This window comes from Pollachius pollachius (genome assembly GCF_949987615.1).
Source record: "Pollachius pollachius genome assembly, chromosome: 7".
Taxonomy (NCBI): Eukaryota; Metazoa; Chordata; class Actinopteri; order Gadiformes; family Gadidae; genus Pollachius; species Pollachius pollachius.
The window spans coordinates 13,386,529-13,404,073 of NC_136940.1; the positions used below are offsets into that span (position 1 = coordinate 13,386,529).

General features: G+C 40.9%; 1 protein-coding gene across 3 annotated transcripts in view; it reads right to left on the bottom strand.

Moving 5' to 3' along the window:
• Positions 1-1,485: 1,485 nt before the first annotated feature.
• Positions 1,486-17,545, bottom strand: part of rabgap1l (RAB GTPase activating protein 1-like) — a 139,401-nt gene continuing 123,341 nt past the window's right edge. For all 3 annotated transcript variants that reach the window (XM_079740203.1, XM_079740202.1, XM_079740204.1), the window contains 6 exons: positions 16,317-16,427; positions 15,942-16,046; positions 15,525-15,608; positions 15,257-15,328; positions 12,569-12,769; positions 1,486-1,869 (listed from right to left, as the gene is read on the bottom strand). In XM_079740203.1, the coding sequence (XP_079596329.1) occupies positions 1,702-1,869; positions 12,569-12,769; positions 15,257-15,328; positions 15,525-15,608; positions 15,942-16,046; positions 16,317-16,427 (741 nt within the window). In that variant the 3' untranslated portion in view covers positions 1,486-1,701. The remainder of the gene's footprint in view (positions 1,870-12,568; positions 12,770-15,256; positions 15,329-15,524; positions 15,609-15,941; positions 16,047-16,316; positions 16,428-17,545) is intronic.

Sequence of the window (17,545 nt, forward strand, 5' to 3'; positions counted from 1 at the left end):
TGTTCACACTTTTGTGTTTTTAACAACCCATATATGTTAACTTTACATCTTGTTCAGCTTTAATATTGAATGTCTGCTCAGTGTTCAATAAAAAAAACACATGGTGCGTTGGTGAACATCAGAAGGTACATTTATTATTGGATACTGCACAGGAATTACATATTGATCAGGACTTGTTGCAGCTTCCTTCTGCAAAATTCAAAATATGACCTTCCGCCCACACCAAACTTACCTGAATTTGTGACGTAATTAATGGAAAACAACAGAGTAAAACTTGGCAGCTGCCTTCAGTTAACACTGAATGAACTCCGCTCAACGTCCAGGACACAAGGATCACTTGGTACTACAAACGGTTCAACTATAGTGTTTGTGAAATATGAAGGCGTTTGTGCAAAATGGCTGTGTGATTGGCTGGAGGACTTAAAATGACTTGTATTATAATGCTGAATATGGACATGGTTAAAATACTGAAACACACACCTTTAAAAAGTAAATCAGAAACAATCAGCAGGCGAAGTTTGAGTCAGCCTGTCTGTCTGTCTAGGGTAGTAAAGGTCAGTCTGTTATGATTCAAGATCAAGATTACCTTATGGGAAATTTAACTTGGACATGTCAGTCTGTCTGTGTCCCATCTGTGGTAGTTCGGGTCAGTTTGTCTGCCAGCCAGTCTTTCATAGCTGGTGTGGTTCGGGTCAGTTTTTCTGTCTGTCTTCCAGTCAGTCTGTCCTACTTGGGGGTAGTGAGGGTCAAGATGTCTGTCAGTCTGTCCTAGCTTGGGGTATTTATCTGTCCTAGCTAGAGTCGTTAGGGTCAGAGTCTGTCTGTCAATCTGTCCTAGCTGGGAAGATAGGATCTGTCTGTCCTAGCTGGGGGAAGTTAGAGTCTGTCTGTCCTAGCTGGGGGCGGTGGCATTAAGGGAATGTTTTCGGAGCAGAAGAATATGAACCTTGACTTCAAAGCCACTGTGCTTATTTGGATAAACATTACCATAGACAAAAATTCAAATCCTTAAAGTAACACAACAAAAATAAATTTAAGGAGAACATTCCTGTACAAAGATTAAAAAAAAAATCCATCAAGAATTAGTACATATACATATTTATATAACAACGTTGTATACTTATAGTATAACCATAAAGAAGCTAAGGTTTTGAGTTTATTTCTGAACGCGTTCTTGCAGAGCTGTAGAGGGTTATTGAAGCAGCCATGTCAGTGAAGAAGAATGTTAGTCTTGTAAGAGACGTCCCTATTGGTAGGACACTAAATACAGATTCAACGTGTTCTTGTTAGCATAATCACATGGCAACAATTGATAATTGTCCATCACTCTGCACTTGCCATGTCCGGCAACAGCAGGGAGCAGTTGAAACCAAATACGATTTCTTCCATAGCAAGCTTTGAATAAATCAGTTTCAACAATCAGTGACTGAAAAGCATGTGGGCCGTAGGCCTAGAGGCAGGATTGCAGTAGTCATAATGTTGGAGAAAGGTGAAAGCAACCAAAAAAAGTTATTCAGCAAATAAAAAACACAGAAAAGCATTGAGTTCTGCCCTTTTCCTGCTTCTAGACCAATGGAAAGGGAACACAACATGATTCTGCAGCTCACACTCTTTAGCTGTTCATTTTACATCCTTACTTCAAACAAGGTGTAGGGGGAGGGGTGGCGGTGGGGTCCAGGTGTGTGGGATCTAGGTGTAGACCTAGGAGGTGCCCTCCTTGGGAGAGATGGGGCCGTGGGACTGGGAGGTGCTGGAGGAGGAGGTGGAGGCAGAGGAGGAGTTCTTCAGCGAGCCCAAAGTCTTACTGAACCAAGAGTTCTTGGCAGCCTGGACCTCGTTCAGCAACACACCCCTCTGGTGCTCCAGCTCCTGGAAAGGATTTTACATAAAAAAAACATTAAATGGTTGGAAACAAATAAAGCGTGTGTGTGTGTATGTGTGTCTACTAGGGTAGTAACTTGGAAAAGTATGTTATTGACATAATTCCTTCACAACTAGTTCATCGAAATAAGCACGCAAAATGATGAGGCTTTCAAATCTGTCCACTAGGAGAAGCAACGAAATTGAGCAAAATAGCAAAATCGGATGATATGTGTGGAGTTTAAGCTGAAATATCTCCAAATTTCCACAGTGGATTTTTGTAATTCGTGCTATCATTGGAAAGCTGAGGAGATCTAGTGTCCAGATGGGGTGTAATCTATAACGCCATTTCAAAGCTGTCCACTAGGAGGCGCAACGAAATTGAGCAAAATAGCAAAATCTGTGGAGTTTAAGATGAAATATCTCCAGATTTCCAAAGTGGATTTTTGAAATTGTGGTATCCTTGGAAAGCTGGGGAAGTCTAGTGTGCATATCTTGTATTGTATCTAACGCCATTTCAAAGCTGTCCACTAGGAAGCGCAATGACATTGAGCAAAATAGCAAAATCGCATGATATGTGTGGAGTTTAAGCTGAATTATCTCCAAATTGCCACAGTGGATTTTTGAAATTTTGGTATGATTAGAAAGCTGAGGAGGTCTAGTGTCAACATGTGACGTAATATATAACGCCATTTCAAAGCTGTCCACTAAGAGGCACAACGAAATTGAGCAAAATAGCAAAATCTGTGGAGTTTAAGCTGAAATATCTCCAAGTTTCCACAGTGGATTTTTGAAATTGTGGTATCTTTGTGTAACCCATATGGAATATAGGGCTACTAAACCCTTTATTATTTAAAGATGCAATAGCATGTGTTCTCTAGTAGGGAGCGCTCGACATAATTCCAGTAGCAGGAAATTACACGTGAGCATCCCGTTTCCAGGGGTCACCTTGAGCCGTAACACTGGACAGACGGCAGGTATTAAGCACAACAGAGAATCTCCCGGTATAAAACGCCATAAATGAATATTACATCCTTGATTAATTCAGTCATAAATATTTCCATGGTATTAATAAGGTGTTGTTTTATTAGGACCTGAACATTGAAAATAGAAGATAACTAAAGTGAATTATATTGTTCACGTGAACCTCAGGTTCACATGAACAATATGTGCATGTTCATGCACATGCCAATGCTTATGTATTGTTGCTTAGTACTAAAGAGAACAAGATACTATGAAAGCTGTTTGAGTTCAGACACCTTTTTAAGCATACTTTTGTGTTCATGGTGTCATTTTTAAATGTGCTTAATAAATTGCTTATGCGATCGCTACTCGTTAGCTACATGCTAAGCGCTAGCTGCTAATCGTTCATACCAGGCTAATTATATGCTAATGCTAGCGAAGGTCAATCACTATGCTAAGGATGCATCCTAGTTAGTAGAGCAGCATAGACATGATGATGAAACCTTAAAGGAGCAATGCGCTTATTTTGATGTTACTGATGGACATTGTTCTGCATACTTAACCCACTTTAAGGGTGATTGAATTCATTTTGTTGACTATAGTGCACTTGGGTTGAGTCTGATTTCATTGCTCATAGGAAAACCTCAGCCCTAACCCTCGCTGTTGCGCGTTCACGTGCTGTGGAGCCACGTCCGTAACCCATTTAAAGGTAGCGTAAGGGGTAAGGGGGAGGGCTAACATCCCCTCAAAATTGAGATTTTCGATGGGCACACTCAAATGCTACAGTTCTGACTTGCTCCCATAATACCTTGCGAGAAAATGGAAAATCAAGAAAAATCCTAGGCAAGATGGCGGGCGAAAAGATGCGACAGGATGGAAAACCACAAATGTAAGTGTATCTATGTTAATAATCACGCCGGGGGCTCTGCGGCAGCCCGACCGCGGGGCTTCGCTGCCCGGCTTTGGGCAGCGGGCTCCGCAGCCCGGCCATGGACTGGGGTCGGGCGGCCCGCGATTGGGTGGGCCGCGGCCGGACAGCTGCCGGGCTCATGTCGTTTGATATCCATATCTTCCATGTTCTAGGGACTCCAGTTTGAAGATAAGCCTTAATCCCCTACCAAGTAATGCAATAATTTGTTTTAAAAATGCTTATTAGCCTGGAGAATGGTGGATCAATGTGATGTTTCTTTTTATAAACCAGTGTATTTTTTCATTTATTTTGGTAGAAATATCTATATATCTATCTATCTATCATTATATATTGTACATAACATGTGGCCATGTAACCCAGTTATAATTCCTTATTATTTATTATTTGTTATGTTTTCTTTCAGGGGATCATTGAGGCCGCTGCCATCACAGAGCCCATCCCTCGATCACCACAAGCAGCTCTTCTGCATTGGTAGCCCTAAAATCCCCAGTGAGATAGAAAGATTAACCATCCACTGATGGTTTAAAACAGACCAAGTTATTGATAAAATGTGATGGTTTATGCCTTTTTGTAATGTGCAATATTAGTTCCATATATCACTGGTTCTTGTTTGTATGATATTTATTAGGGGTGTCCTCCTTTATAGGACGATCCGATACGTATCTAGATACATGTGCTACGATATGATTCAGGGACGATACATTTTAATATGGAACGATTCGATGCGATTCGATTCAATGTTCTAACGATCCGGTGCGATTTGATGAGATATGAATCAATCTGATAGATACAGTTAATATTCATTTAACATTAACGCATTCATTTTCTATTAATTAAAATAAGCCTTCTATAAAAGAGACATTGCCTACTTTCAAATATATAAATTGTTCTGCCCCCACAATTTGTTTTTGCTCTAGACGGCTAGTGGTTGATAATGGCATTGCATGAGTGTGTTGTGTTCTGGCTCTCCTGTGTTACCATAGTTACCATGTTACCTAGTTTAATGCAACATTCCAGAGAGCACAGCATGTCAGTTCCTTCCCTTTTTGGTTGTCCAGAGAAAGTCTTAGTCCGTGAGTATTAATGTTTAAAGCATTCAAATCATTTCTGTGGTTTAACAATTATGTTTGTTTAATTTCGTAATGATTTGGTACTTGGTGTACTTATAAATCGCCAATGCTAATCGCGGTAGCATTTCCCATTGAATTAGTGTAAAATTAGCATTAAAGCTAGCGGGATTACAAAGTCTGATGCTAATGGATACTCTTGTTGAATGCTATTGCTTAGTTTATCGTAGCTTTGTATATTGTATATTCATTTACATGAGCAGGTTGTAAATTCATGTTTTGTATGTTTTTACAGTTTTACAAGTTTGGAAGTAAACAAGAACCTTATCAAAAGCCTAAACCGTTCCACGTTTCCTGGGCTTTTATTTCAAGGGACCAACTTCATGTTAGCTATCTGCTAAGATAACCTAATCGAGAGCAAGAGCAGAATATATATGGTATAGGGACCATGGAATTGTAGGTTTTTATATTTATTTCTTTATGTAAATAAAGTGTTTCTTCTTTAAAGTGTTCTTGTTCTTAACCGATTCTTATCTAATACCACCTTTAACATGTAGCTAAGTGACATTCAAAATAAATGGTATATTACGAGGGACAGATTGTAGTATTAAAAAAAAACTTAATTTAAACATGCCAATTACAAAATACATAATATAAATACCATTTCAGGTTAAACATCTTTACAATGGGGCTTGGTCGTTGCCCGAGACAATGGCAGCCAGTCTGTCCCTTGTAGCATTACCAGGTGTCTGGTTATCTGCTAGGGGGTCACAGGGAGGTTGGGGGTCAAGCATTTTGAGTTGACTAATGATGACTAAGGAAGACGTCACAGGGTAGGGACTACCAATGACGTCACAGGGTAAGGTTGTCCCATTTGGTAGGGGAAGAAGGGTAGGGGTATGGGGTCGGCTTAAAAGTTAGGGTTAGGGTTAGGGTTGAGCAATGAGGGGTAGGGTTGAGCAATGAGGAATGAATTCGGATTCAGCCTTGTTAAATAAATTTTAAGAATAATTTCATTCATTTCAATGGTTAAAACATAAATATGTATAAAAATAGTTTAAATTACAAATGTTAAGTTAGAAACATGGTTTAAAAAGATAAATAATAAATTGTTTGATTAAATACTGTGTGATATTGTAAGTCAAGATTAGTATTTCATTCTTTGTGGTAATTGTTCTGATAGGTGACAATTCATTTCATTATATTTATAAATATAACCTTGGTTTTTGGTTACACATTGTAATATAGATGAGTAAAATCTCATGTTTGATACAATAGTGCAGAATTGTAAGTACCAGATAACTTATAATTCTGCACTATTTGTGCAAGTTGGTTTTTTTGTTTGATCCCAGGAAGATTGATTCTACGATGGCGAGCTTTGCCCAGTAGAACTGTGGCTGTGTTGGATACGGCGTTGCCAGCCATGAACACTGCCACAGACGATTGTGAAGACGAAATTGAGCAAAATCGCATGATATGTGTGGAGTTTAAGCTGAAATATCTCCAAATTCCTTCCGTGAATTTTTTGTATTCGTGGTATAATTAGAAAGCTGGGGAATTCTAGTGTGCATATCTGGGGTTGTATCTAACGCCATTTCAAATCTGGCCACTTGGAAGCGCAACGAAATTGAGCAAAATAGCAAAATCGCATGATATGTGTGGAGTTCAAGCTGAAATATCTCCAAATTTCCAAAGTGGAATTTTGAAATTGTGTTATCATTGGTAAGCTGAGGAGGTCTAGTGTCCATATGTGGTGTAATATCTTACGCCATTTCAAATCTGTCCACTAGGAAGGAGAGGTGGAGCCAGACTTTGTGTACATCCGGGGCTTAGCCCAGAGGGGGGTCTTGGTGTCCTCCCCCAGAAATTTTTGAATTTCTAAAAAGCAATTTCCTGCATTCTAGTCCATTTTAGGGTGACCTACTGGACATTGGCAAATCCTAAATCTCTTTGAATTCATAGCCTACATTTTGAGTTGCAGGGCCTGCTCAAGACAATACTGTTTAATGGAAAGAAACAATAACAACTCAACTATTGACTTCTAGAGATTTCTATTTAAACTACAATAAAAAAAATAAAAAAATTGACTTATAATTTGAGACTAACTTTCAGTAGATTCAAAGTGCCTTGTAATGTTAAATGCCTTTTTTTAAAAAAAGGAAGAGAGTGAAAGGTTTCTCCTATAAGGCAACTCTATTTAATGGAAAGAAAACATATTACAAATGCAAAGTATTGTGAAACAAGATTCTCATTCCTTAGTTGGTACATCTCAGCAATGTAAATGAGAACAAATTGAATGACTGAATGAATGAATAAAATATTGAATGAATTATGGTGAGGGACTGATTCAATTAACTGTATTAAAACTATGAGCCAAAATGTTTTAACTGAAGGACTTAAGTCCAAAAATGATTCATCTTTATTCCGTCCCCATTTTTTTTCTCTTATCTGTTCCTCTATGGATTCTTACACGGCTCATTTGATTTCTTCTTCACACTTCATTCCAACTATTGTCTACCCCTTCCCCAGTGATTATTCTAGTTTTGTGGTGGCAACATAAGGCTATACCTCAGAGATGGAAATTAACTTTTTGGCCCACCAGCCACTGGCAGGTAGATTTAAAAATCTACCAGCCACTCATCTTTTTTTCAGCCACTTTTTATATATTATATATTTTTTAAATAAATGCTGACATTTGAAACAATATAATAGTAACAATAGATAAGAAAAGTGTTTTGCATACACATCATTTTTTCTACCAGAAGTGATTTTTACTGTAAGTTGGTGCTACCAAGGAACTGAGTTGAAAATGTTACACTCTTACCGCATATGATAAACAATACACAGGTATCTGCCATGTTAAGTCATGTTTATTTCAAAGGTGTTACGATGATAAGTTTGGGGATAATTCATCTATACAAAATATTTTCAATAGAAAACAATAAAACAACATGCATGGCTACACCATCATAAGTCAATAGGAACATTTGTTTTTCCAGTGCACTGGCCTTTACATTTCTTCAATTCAACCAGATGTATAATGAAATCTGCCCCTATAATGCAACAGATGTATCCTCTCGGTATAGTAAGACTCATACTCTGCCTATGCATTCAAAATTAAACATTTGAAAACAGGCAAGACAAGAACAAGAAACAATGACTTAATAAGTGCAAGACACATTAAAAAACGTCAGAATACATTAAATTATATATATATATATATATGGAGGAACTCGTTAGCGTATCTGTTTGTGTACGTTCGCTATGCAGCCCTGCTATTGCGCATTCACAGACTGGCTTTTGTCAAAGGAATACCCGGTCAATGATGGATTTAATATCGACACAAACGACTAAAAATTTGATCTTTGTATGGATTTATATGCACGTTACGGGATGAATTGATAAGCTCCTGTAAGGGCTACGATGGCACAGATGACAGCTGATTTGGAACGGAATAGCAAAGTAAGGAACTCCGACTTTTTTACTGTTCAATTATTAATGTTGTTTTTGAACGAGTATTGGAATACTCGTTCGGAATATCCAACGAGTATTCTAAGCCTGTAAAATGGTATTCGGGACAGCCCTACCTCTTAGCACACACACTTGACATCTGTTTTGACCAGACTGACAGAAAGCAGCTGTTTGCCAAACAAGTGAGCAGAGCTCTAAGGTTACCCAACATGCTAGTTTTTCGACAACAACAAACTATTGCATTAGGCCTAATAGAAAATAAAAAAATAACTTACGTGCAGTGGCATTCGAAGTCTTGAAACGGCCTTCCCTTTTTGGAAACTGCGTGTGCATTTCGAAATAGTAGAGCCAACTTCGAAATTCTATCAAGCTGGGCTGTTTTGAGGCTAACGAGCGTCCTCATCACTGTCGTGGTTTCGGGCGCTGATTTTCCCTTGGCAATTTTCAAAACGTGAAGGTGACTTTTTGAGGACTCGTGGTCCTTCACGGCTTCCAATTTTAGGTTTTGTGTCCCACTCACAAAACTATTGGAACTGTGGCCATCCGAAGCATGTTTACACAGAGAGCACAGAACATTGTCTGGCTCGTCCCGTCAAACACCAGCCAGTCACGGTGTTGCCCACTGTCCGATGTTCGCCATCTCTTATTAAAACAACGCTTCTTTTTTTTGGGATGACAGCAGTACTATCATCCGCCACCTGTACCTGGCCTACACTCTCCTCAGCTGTTCTCTTTCCCCCGGTGAGGAAACGCAACATTGCTTTCGCTAGTAGTTCTTTCTTTATATGTCAATAATTAGCCTAGCATACTATACCGAATGTTGATACCGGCATATTATCTCTATGGTTACTGGTATATTATCCCGGATGTTGACAATCGCAGTTCAGCAAAAGAGGCGTAGAAGAAGAAGGGGGCTGGATGTTGACAGTAATGGTTGTGGAACTGTGCAGCGCCGTATGACGAATGTATTAAATATGCAAATTTGAACGGACCTGACTGGAAAGTATTACCCGACACATTGGCGGGTGAAGTGACACAATTCATGGGATGGAAATTAACACCCGCCACACGCCCTTTGCGGGTGGATTTGTATGGTGGCGTTAATTTCCATCCCTGCTATACCTGCGTGCATTGAGAAAACCTGTCAATTACGCTATCCCTGCTTATGACAGACACATTTTCTCTTTCAATCATCATAGCGGCCAGGTCGTTGAGCCTTTCTTGCCCCATATTGCTCCAAAGCCAAGCGTGAAGGCGCCACAAGGCACTGAAGGAACGCTCACAGCTACAGCTGCTGACTGGAATAATCAAAGCAACTTGAACTACAGCTCTTAGAGTGTGAAACATGTTAGCATCCAGCATTTGGAAGACACTGGCAGTGTCAGGGATGGTCTGGGTTTCCATCTTTCTCCTGATGAATGTTGTAGCCACCAGAACTTCTTCTGACCTCAGCTCAATCTTGTAATGGCGTGCAAGGTTTTTGAGGGAATCTTCAGAGAGAAAGACCTCAGATGTTGGGTTGCAGGCTTGAATACCTGACCTAATCTCGTCTCCCACACTTGAAAACTGACAGGTGAGCTCCTCATCCTCCATCCTGTACAGGCATGGATGAAAAAGCTGACATTTGAAATCATCTGAGCTGGTCATGCAGGCTGACTTCACAACAAAATCATCATGTCTGGGACCAGTTGGAAGCTGAATATGATGTTCCTCGCATAAGACCATGGATCTTCTGAACATCTCCTCAGCACTATCATCTGTGCGGATCCGTTTCAAAGTCTGATGTACTGCCATTTTGTACTGGGCAGCTTTGCCCAAGTCCACACTTTCCCCCTGAAGATACCTGTGTAATCCTTCCGTTATTCCAAGGAGTTTGGAAAACATGAGCAGCATGTACATCGTCTTTGGCCTGTGGAGGTTTGATAGGATCCCCTTGTTCGTGGAGGTCTTCGTTGAGCTGAGGCAGGACAGGATGGCAGGAAGGTTTTTCAGCACAGCTTTGATAGACCTCATCTTACATGCCCATCGTGTGGTGGAGAGCTGCACCAGTTCAGATGGTGTTAATCCAAGTTATTTCTGTACTTCTAGGAACTTGTCGTGGTTCACTAGGGAAGTACTGAAAGTGGTGTACAGATTTTCCAACAGTTCAAAGTACTTCGAAGCCGCTAGTACTGCTTTGCATGTATAGCACAAAACAAGATTAAATTGGTGTGCATAGCAGTGCACATATACTGCTTCAGGGTGTAGCTCCCTGAAGTGGGCTTGCACACCCCCCACTTCTCCACTCATGACAGATGCACCATCATAAGCTTGGGCAACACACAGCAGACCTCCCAACGTGTGCGACTGCAACAGTTCCTCAATTGCATCTGTAATGTACTTGGCATCCAATCCCTTCAGTTTCCATAGCCCAAGAAAACTTTCTGTGACTTGGCCCTCTTTGGTCACGAAACACACACACACACAGCAAGCTGCTCAATGTGTCCGTCTCTGGCCTCATCTGCCATTACAGAGTACATTCCTGCCATCTTTATCTGCTTCACTATGTTCCCTATAGGGTCACCTGTTGTGACGAGAGAAGGACCTTAATCTCATCCCCATGGACTCATTCTTTCCACAATAAAGCACTATAGCACACTTTAATTTATCTTTAATTTATCTGTTTATGGAAGATACTGTCATTTTTATAATATTGCATATTTTACTTTTTATAGTACTGTGGCGAGCAGCACGGAAAGGACGAGACGTTAGCCCAGGTCAAGCAATTATGCAGTTCCGCGCCCCACGCCGCATGACTACAGACGAGAGAGAGAGAGAGAGAGAGAGAGACCCAATATGCTTACTTAGCAAAGACAGCTAGATTGTGTTTCTGATTCTTGGGCTAATCGGATTGGCCATTGGCTTAACATTTTATCGTAGCCTACCTCTGGTCGCCATGTCATTGAAAATACAAAAAAAACAATCATTTAATCACCCCATACTAAGAGACCTTCATTTTTTAATATTCATTAAATCATCTAATAGACCTTAGGTATTTAACATTCAATAAATAACCTCACATTAATAGACCTTGGGTTTTAGACCTTACTTTAAATCACCTCACGTTCATATACCTTGGTTCTAAATCTTGATCAAATCCCCTTTACCTTAGTTTAATTTACACCTGTTTTTGTGCTTTTGAAATTATCTTATTTCTAAGCTTCATTACATTTATTATTTATTATTTATCCTAATATTGTCAGAATAGGGTGATTAAGAAACATGAGTAATATTGTATTACTCATGTTTCTGTATTACTAATACAGTTGTATAGTGCTCAGATTATTTTAGAATATATAATTAAAACTACTGATGACAATATTTATTAATAATTACATATTTAATTTAAAAAACAATTATTTATTTCCTAAATATTTTCCTAATCACTAAAAAAGCGTTGTATTTCCACCAAATAATATAAAGTATTGATAGTGGTATTGATAAAAACTTGGATCGTTAAGGATTATCGAAAATGGTATAGATAAATAATATTAATGATCCCCATCCCTAGTCATCTCCCTCTTTAGGAAGGGTGACAAGGTGGACTGTGGGAATTTCTGCCATAGGGAAGGCATTAGCTCGGGTTCTGGCCAATAGACTCACTCCCCTGTCAGAAAGCACCCTTCCTGAGTCTCAGAATGGATTCCGCCCAAACAGAGGCACTGAGGAAAAGTGCCGGGAACAGAATCAACCTCTATACATGGCTTTCATAGACCTAACCAAGCCTTTGACAAAGTCAACCGTCAGGCCCTCTGGCTGTTCCTGGCAAAAATTGTCTGCCCAGAAAAATATATCCGAGTGCTGCGACTGCTGTTTGACAACTGGAGACTGGAGACGAAACGGAGCCCTTTCGGGTTGACAGGTGTTAAGCAGGGATGCGTCATTGCTCCATCGCTGTTCTCCATCTTCATTTCAGCCAGTGTTAGTGTGTGTGTCTGTGTGCGTGCATGTATGTGTTTTTTTGTTTCCTTAGATACAGATGGATGTTTTGTGAATGGGATGAGCTATTATTACAGTAAGTATAAATTCATGTACTATTAGTTAATGTAGAATGTGCAAGGGTATTCGTTTTCTTGTAGCAGATAATAGATAAAATGAGAAGATTAAGATTAAGAGAATACATAAAATACATTAAAAAAGTAATTATCCAATATAGAGCTGAGCAAAGAGCTGAGGACTGAGCAGTAGGGTTAGGATTAGGACCACACAGGAGACATTAAACCCTCCGGTAGCCTACCTGTATCCTGCACTTGGCCTCCACCAGCTGCAGCTTGGTTTGGGCCAGCTCAAGCTCCAGCTCCCTCAGCTGATCCATCAGGGAGTCCTTCTCATCGTCTCCCTGGCCGGCCCTGAGGCCCTCCTGGCTCGGGGCCAGCGTGTGGAGGGGCCCCTCAGCATTAAACACATCCCTGCATCGCTCACAGGACATCACCTTACTCTGCACAATACACACACACACACACACACACACACGCATACACACACACACACACACACACACACACACATTGTACAAAGTGCCATTGTAATTCAGAGTGGATACATCCAATTTTTTAGCCTGATTGGATTGGTATTTTGTATTGCTAAAGATATTGTTAGCATTGATGGAGAAGGTACACCCTTCATCTCCTATCCAACTGTCTTTAGGCTAGCAACAAGCTGGCTGTTTTGAGGTTAGCTATTAGCTTACTACTAAACCAGCCAGCCTGTCTTTAAGGCTATCTAAAAGCTGTCTTTAAGGCTAGCTAATACCTTAATATCTTTAGAGGATAACTTACATTATTTTGGGTCTATGTGACTAATGTGGACAAACAATTTTGTATTGGTCCAGTATTGCACAAGAGCGTTTAAAGATGAACTGAACTGAAATAATCAACATCGATAACGTGTTAGTTATGACCATTATAAAAAAATGACACAAAAAAAAAAAATTAAAAAATCAATATATAACTTTTTTGGCAACAAAAGAAAATGCGTCTTTTAGTATTAGAGCGCCGATGACGTCACTGGCATGGTAGGACTAGGTCGTTGCTGCAGACACGCAAACGTCTTCTACACTCTACACTACACTTTTAATATGGCTGATTACGCTTTTGAGCCTGTGAGCGACATGCCTGTATTGTCCGACTGCAACCCGGTGGAGAGGGATCAATTTCAGGCTCCAGCTCCACCTTCGGATCGTGTGGGTGTGACTGGTGTGCGTGTGGGTGCTGACGGAGCATGGACACTGCCATTGAATCGGTCTGCTGCCGAGAGGTCCCGGTCAACCTTGACCATGGGGATTAGGTTGCATAACCATGCATAGGGCATTTCGAATGCTGTGCGGCGAGAGAGAGGTTTTGGAAGTGGCCATGCTCTCTTTAAGGGACGTCCGAGCGGAGACACTGGAGCGCCCCATGAATAGCAACCAAGAAACAAGGCGAAAACTATCATTCCCCCTCCGTTTTCCTTTGATGCGTTTCAGGAATATCTCCGTAAAGACGGACTCATTGCGGAAACGCAACGAGCTGTACAAATGCTGTAGTACCTACATATTCAAGGCGCTGGTTCTCCACAAAAAAAAGTGAAACGCATCAAGCTTGTGCGCATCCAGCCTGCGCGCTGTATAAAAACATTCAAGTCGAGGAGGAGATAGTAGTTGTTTAACCTTTTAGATTGAGTAGAAATACCTTTTAATGTACAGTTAGTAATTAAATTGACCAAGGGGCTGTATTTAAAGCTACAAAAATAATTTAAAAAAAACCTGTAACTTTCAACGCAACTCTAACGTCGCTTCAGGCGTCCACACGAATCCTAACACGAAACCGCATAGGTCCGGTTTTATTTGAAACCACCCTGCGACCATGGACCTATTAAAGAACATGGTTTATTAAAAAAATCTGCGCCGGGTGGACGGGACCTGAAAGACATGCTAGATGCACTTTGGGAGATACACCCGCGGATGATGCGAGGCGGATTCACGAGTGTCACGTTTACTTTAGGTGGATGTTGGAGGTTTACTTTCTGGTGGATCTTGATGGATATTGCACAGATGGATACTGCACAGATACATCTAACTATGAAACTACTTTTGAGTTGAACTCCCTTTGCATCAGCAATCGGCTAGTCGGCGAACATCAGGGTAAGTAGAGAAGGACAGTTCTGTTTACAGACCCGCCGTGGTTTAATTAGCAGCTTGGAAACATAGATCTGGGATATCGTCGGAGTAATAGTTTATACACTTTATGGTCGGAGTGCTAGCTTGTGAAGATTGAAAGGACAGGGGCTATTGGAGGGTTAGTCAGTTTTAAGGCTGCCAGCCATGTATTAAGGACTGGTTTCCTATTCAAAGGTAGCCTACGGAAATGTATGATTACCCCAGCTGCCGTGGCCCTATATTATTCATTACTGCAGCCAGGGGCAATGCAATAAGATGATCCTCCTGTAGACCTGGTTGTTTGCTTTTCCGTAGCCATTTCAGCGTGCCTCAGAGCCTGACTCATTACCTGCTATGGCTGCTAGAGCCACAGAGTAGGAGTAGGTTACCATGCCAGTGACGTAGATGATTGTTGAAATCCAATGGCGGCCCTGTAACACTTTCACCGTACAATTTAATCCCTTTTAGCAAGTTCAGCCATTTTTAGTTATTGTACCAATGAGAAGGCAGACAATACATCTGTTGTATCAACTAAACTTCAAATTTCAGTTCAGTTTATCTTTAAGCCCTTACAGCCCGTTCGCAGCTGCAATGTAACCCTTAGGGGAAAAGCAACACGTCAATGTATGTCCCATAAAAGTAGTCCCTTGGTCCCAATATGGTTGTAAAATAGGTTCCAGATTTTCAGATACTACCTGAATATCTTTAAGGCTAGCTTTTAGCTGAATATCGTCCAGCTAGTAACTAGCTGTCTTTAAAGCTAGCTACTTGCTAAAAGTGGCGTCTCACCCGTACGATGTCCATTTCCTCTTTAGTGGCGGCCTGCTGCTTCTCCAGGCGACTGCTCAGCTGGGAGCAGATCTGTCCCATTCACACACAGAGACAACATTTAGTCACCATGGCAACACCAACCCAGCACCTGACACCTCTTTTATTCAAAAAGGTTCAGGTCCAGTTCATCAAAGTCAAAATCTGTCAAAAATTTTGAAAAGAAAGTCTGCATGTACGGCATGAAACTGAATGCAGCATGTGACATTTGCTTTTGGGGGCGTCCTACCTGTTTGTATTCCGCAATGATAGCTGTCGTTTTCTTGATCTCCGATTCTGCTTTCTCAAGCTCTCTCCTGAACACCTCCTTCAGCTGGGAGAGAGAATAATTGAATCAGAGAAACCATAGAGTCACTATGTGGCTCGTACGATGGGGAAGACTTGTTAGGACAGATAGAGCACTCATTAGGACAAAGAGTGGACTTGGTAGGACGGATACTGGTCTTTTAAGGACAAATAGTGGACTCCTAAGGACAGATAGAGGACTCATTAGGACCAATCTAACCTGTTAGGGCAGATAGAAGATTTGTTAGGGTGTATAAAAGACATCCACCAGGATGGAAAAAGGACTCTTCTTTGGTGGTAGAAGGAAGACCAGATAGTGAAAATCATAGGAGAGATAGAAATGTTAGGATGGAAGACAGACCTGCGCCGTCTCCTCGTCTTGTCTCCTCTTCTCCTCCTCTGTCTCCACAAGGCGCTCCTTGGTGTTCAGCAGCTCTTTGTTCAGAACATCAGCCTTGTCCTCCACCTGCAACACACACACACACACACACACACACACACACACACACACACACACACACACACACACACAAATGCCACTGATCAGCAAGTGCTTAGACATCTCATCCAATGTGCTGTCACATTATGACATTATAATGGGAGCCTTATTAATCCTTATGGTTCACATGTTCTCAAAGTTGAGTGTGTGTGTGTGTGTGTGTGTTTGCAACGTGAGTGAGTGAGTGAGTGAGTGAGTGGGTGAGGGAGGGAGGGAGGGAGGGAGGGAGGGAGGGACCTGGTCCAGGTGGTTCCGCAGGGAGATCTTGCTGGTGACTAGCTCGTGGGCGAGGTCATCGTTCTCCTGCTCCAGACGCATGCTGGCCTCCTGTAGACGCCGGTTCTCCCTCTGCACACACCAACACATATACATTAGATGTACACAAACACACACATGCCACAGGTACAAATTATATTGATGCAAACACACACAAGCGCCGACACACACATTAGTTACACACACACACGCACATTTGGTACACACAAACAAACGCCCACAAACACATGTAGAAACATACACACATTAGGTATACACTCACACCAACACACCCACTTTAAACATGAAGAAACACTAACGGATTCAACACACACACACACATGACTGATAGATCCACTTAAACAATGGTAAATAACCCATCCAAACCAGAGGATTCTCTTTCTCCACGTTACCTCTCCATCTCTCGCTCTGTCTCAATTCAACAAAGCTTTTTTGGCATGGGAAATATTTACGTTGCTACTTTGCTCTCTCTCTCCAGTCCCTCCAGAAAAATGTGGCATTTTTTTGTGATTGTTGCCGCCAAAAATCCCTGATTATGCGGCACGTTGTCTTAAAAAATGCGATGAAATATGCAGCATATTTATGCAATTTTATGCAATGAAATTGCGGGAACTTGAAAAATGCCCCCCCCCCAACATAATCAACACTGGTGGTGGTGAGTTAGGTCCCCCGCTTCACTGTAATCGTCTTTGGGTCATTGAAAAGCGCTATATAAATATAATGAATTATTATTATTAAGGGTTTCCTTCCTTCCTGCCGTTTTGCCTGACAGACACAAAGCCAGTTTCCGCAGCGAAGGGGTTCTAGTTGTTTCATGAGGAATATCTATTATGCTATACCGGTGAAGTTGTCAGAGTGCTAGCCAAATGCTAGCATTGGCAGCTATTCCTAAAATCGTTTTTGCCAGTCTAAGTATCTGAACAGAGTATTCTGTCTTAATTTAGGCTATAAATAAAATATCAAACAGAAGCTACATAAGCCAACAAGTTGTTTAACAACAATAAACATAACCACACCATTCCTTTCAGAACTATACATGTGATGCGTAAAGGTTGCACAAATATTTAATATAAATCACAGACCATTTCCAATAGATAGTTAGGAAAGTTAGGTCTTTTTTTTGCCATTTCCTGAAATAGTTTATTACGATAGCTTTTTTTTTCCATGTGTTCCTATAGGTGTCTAGTAAC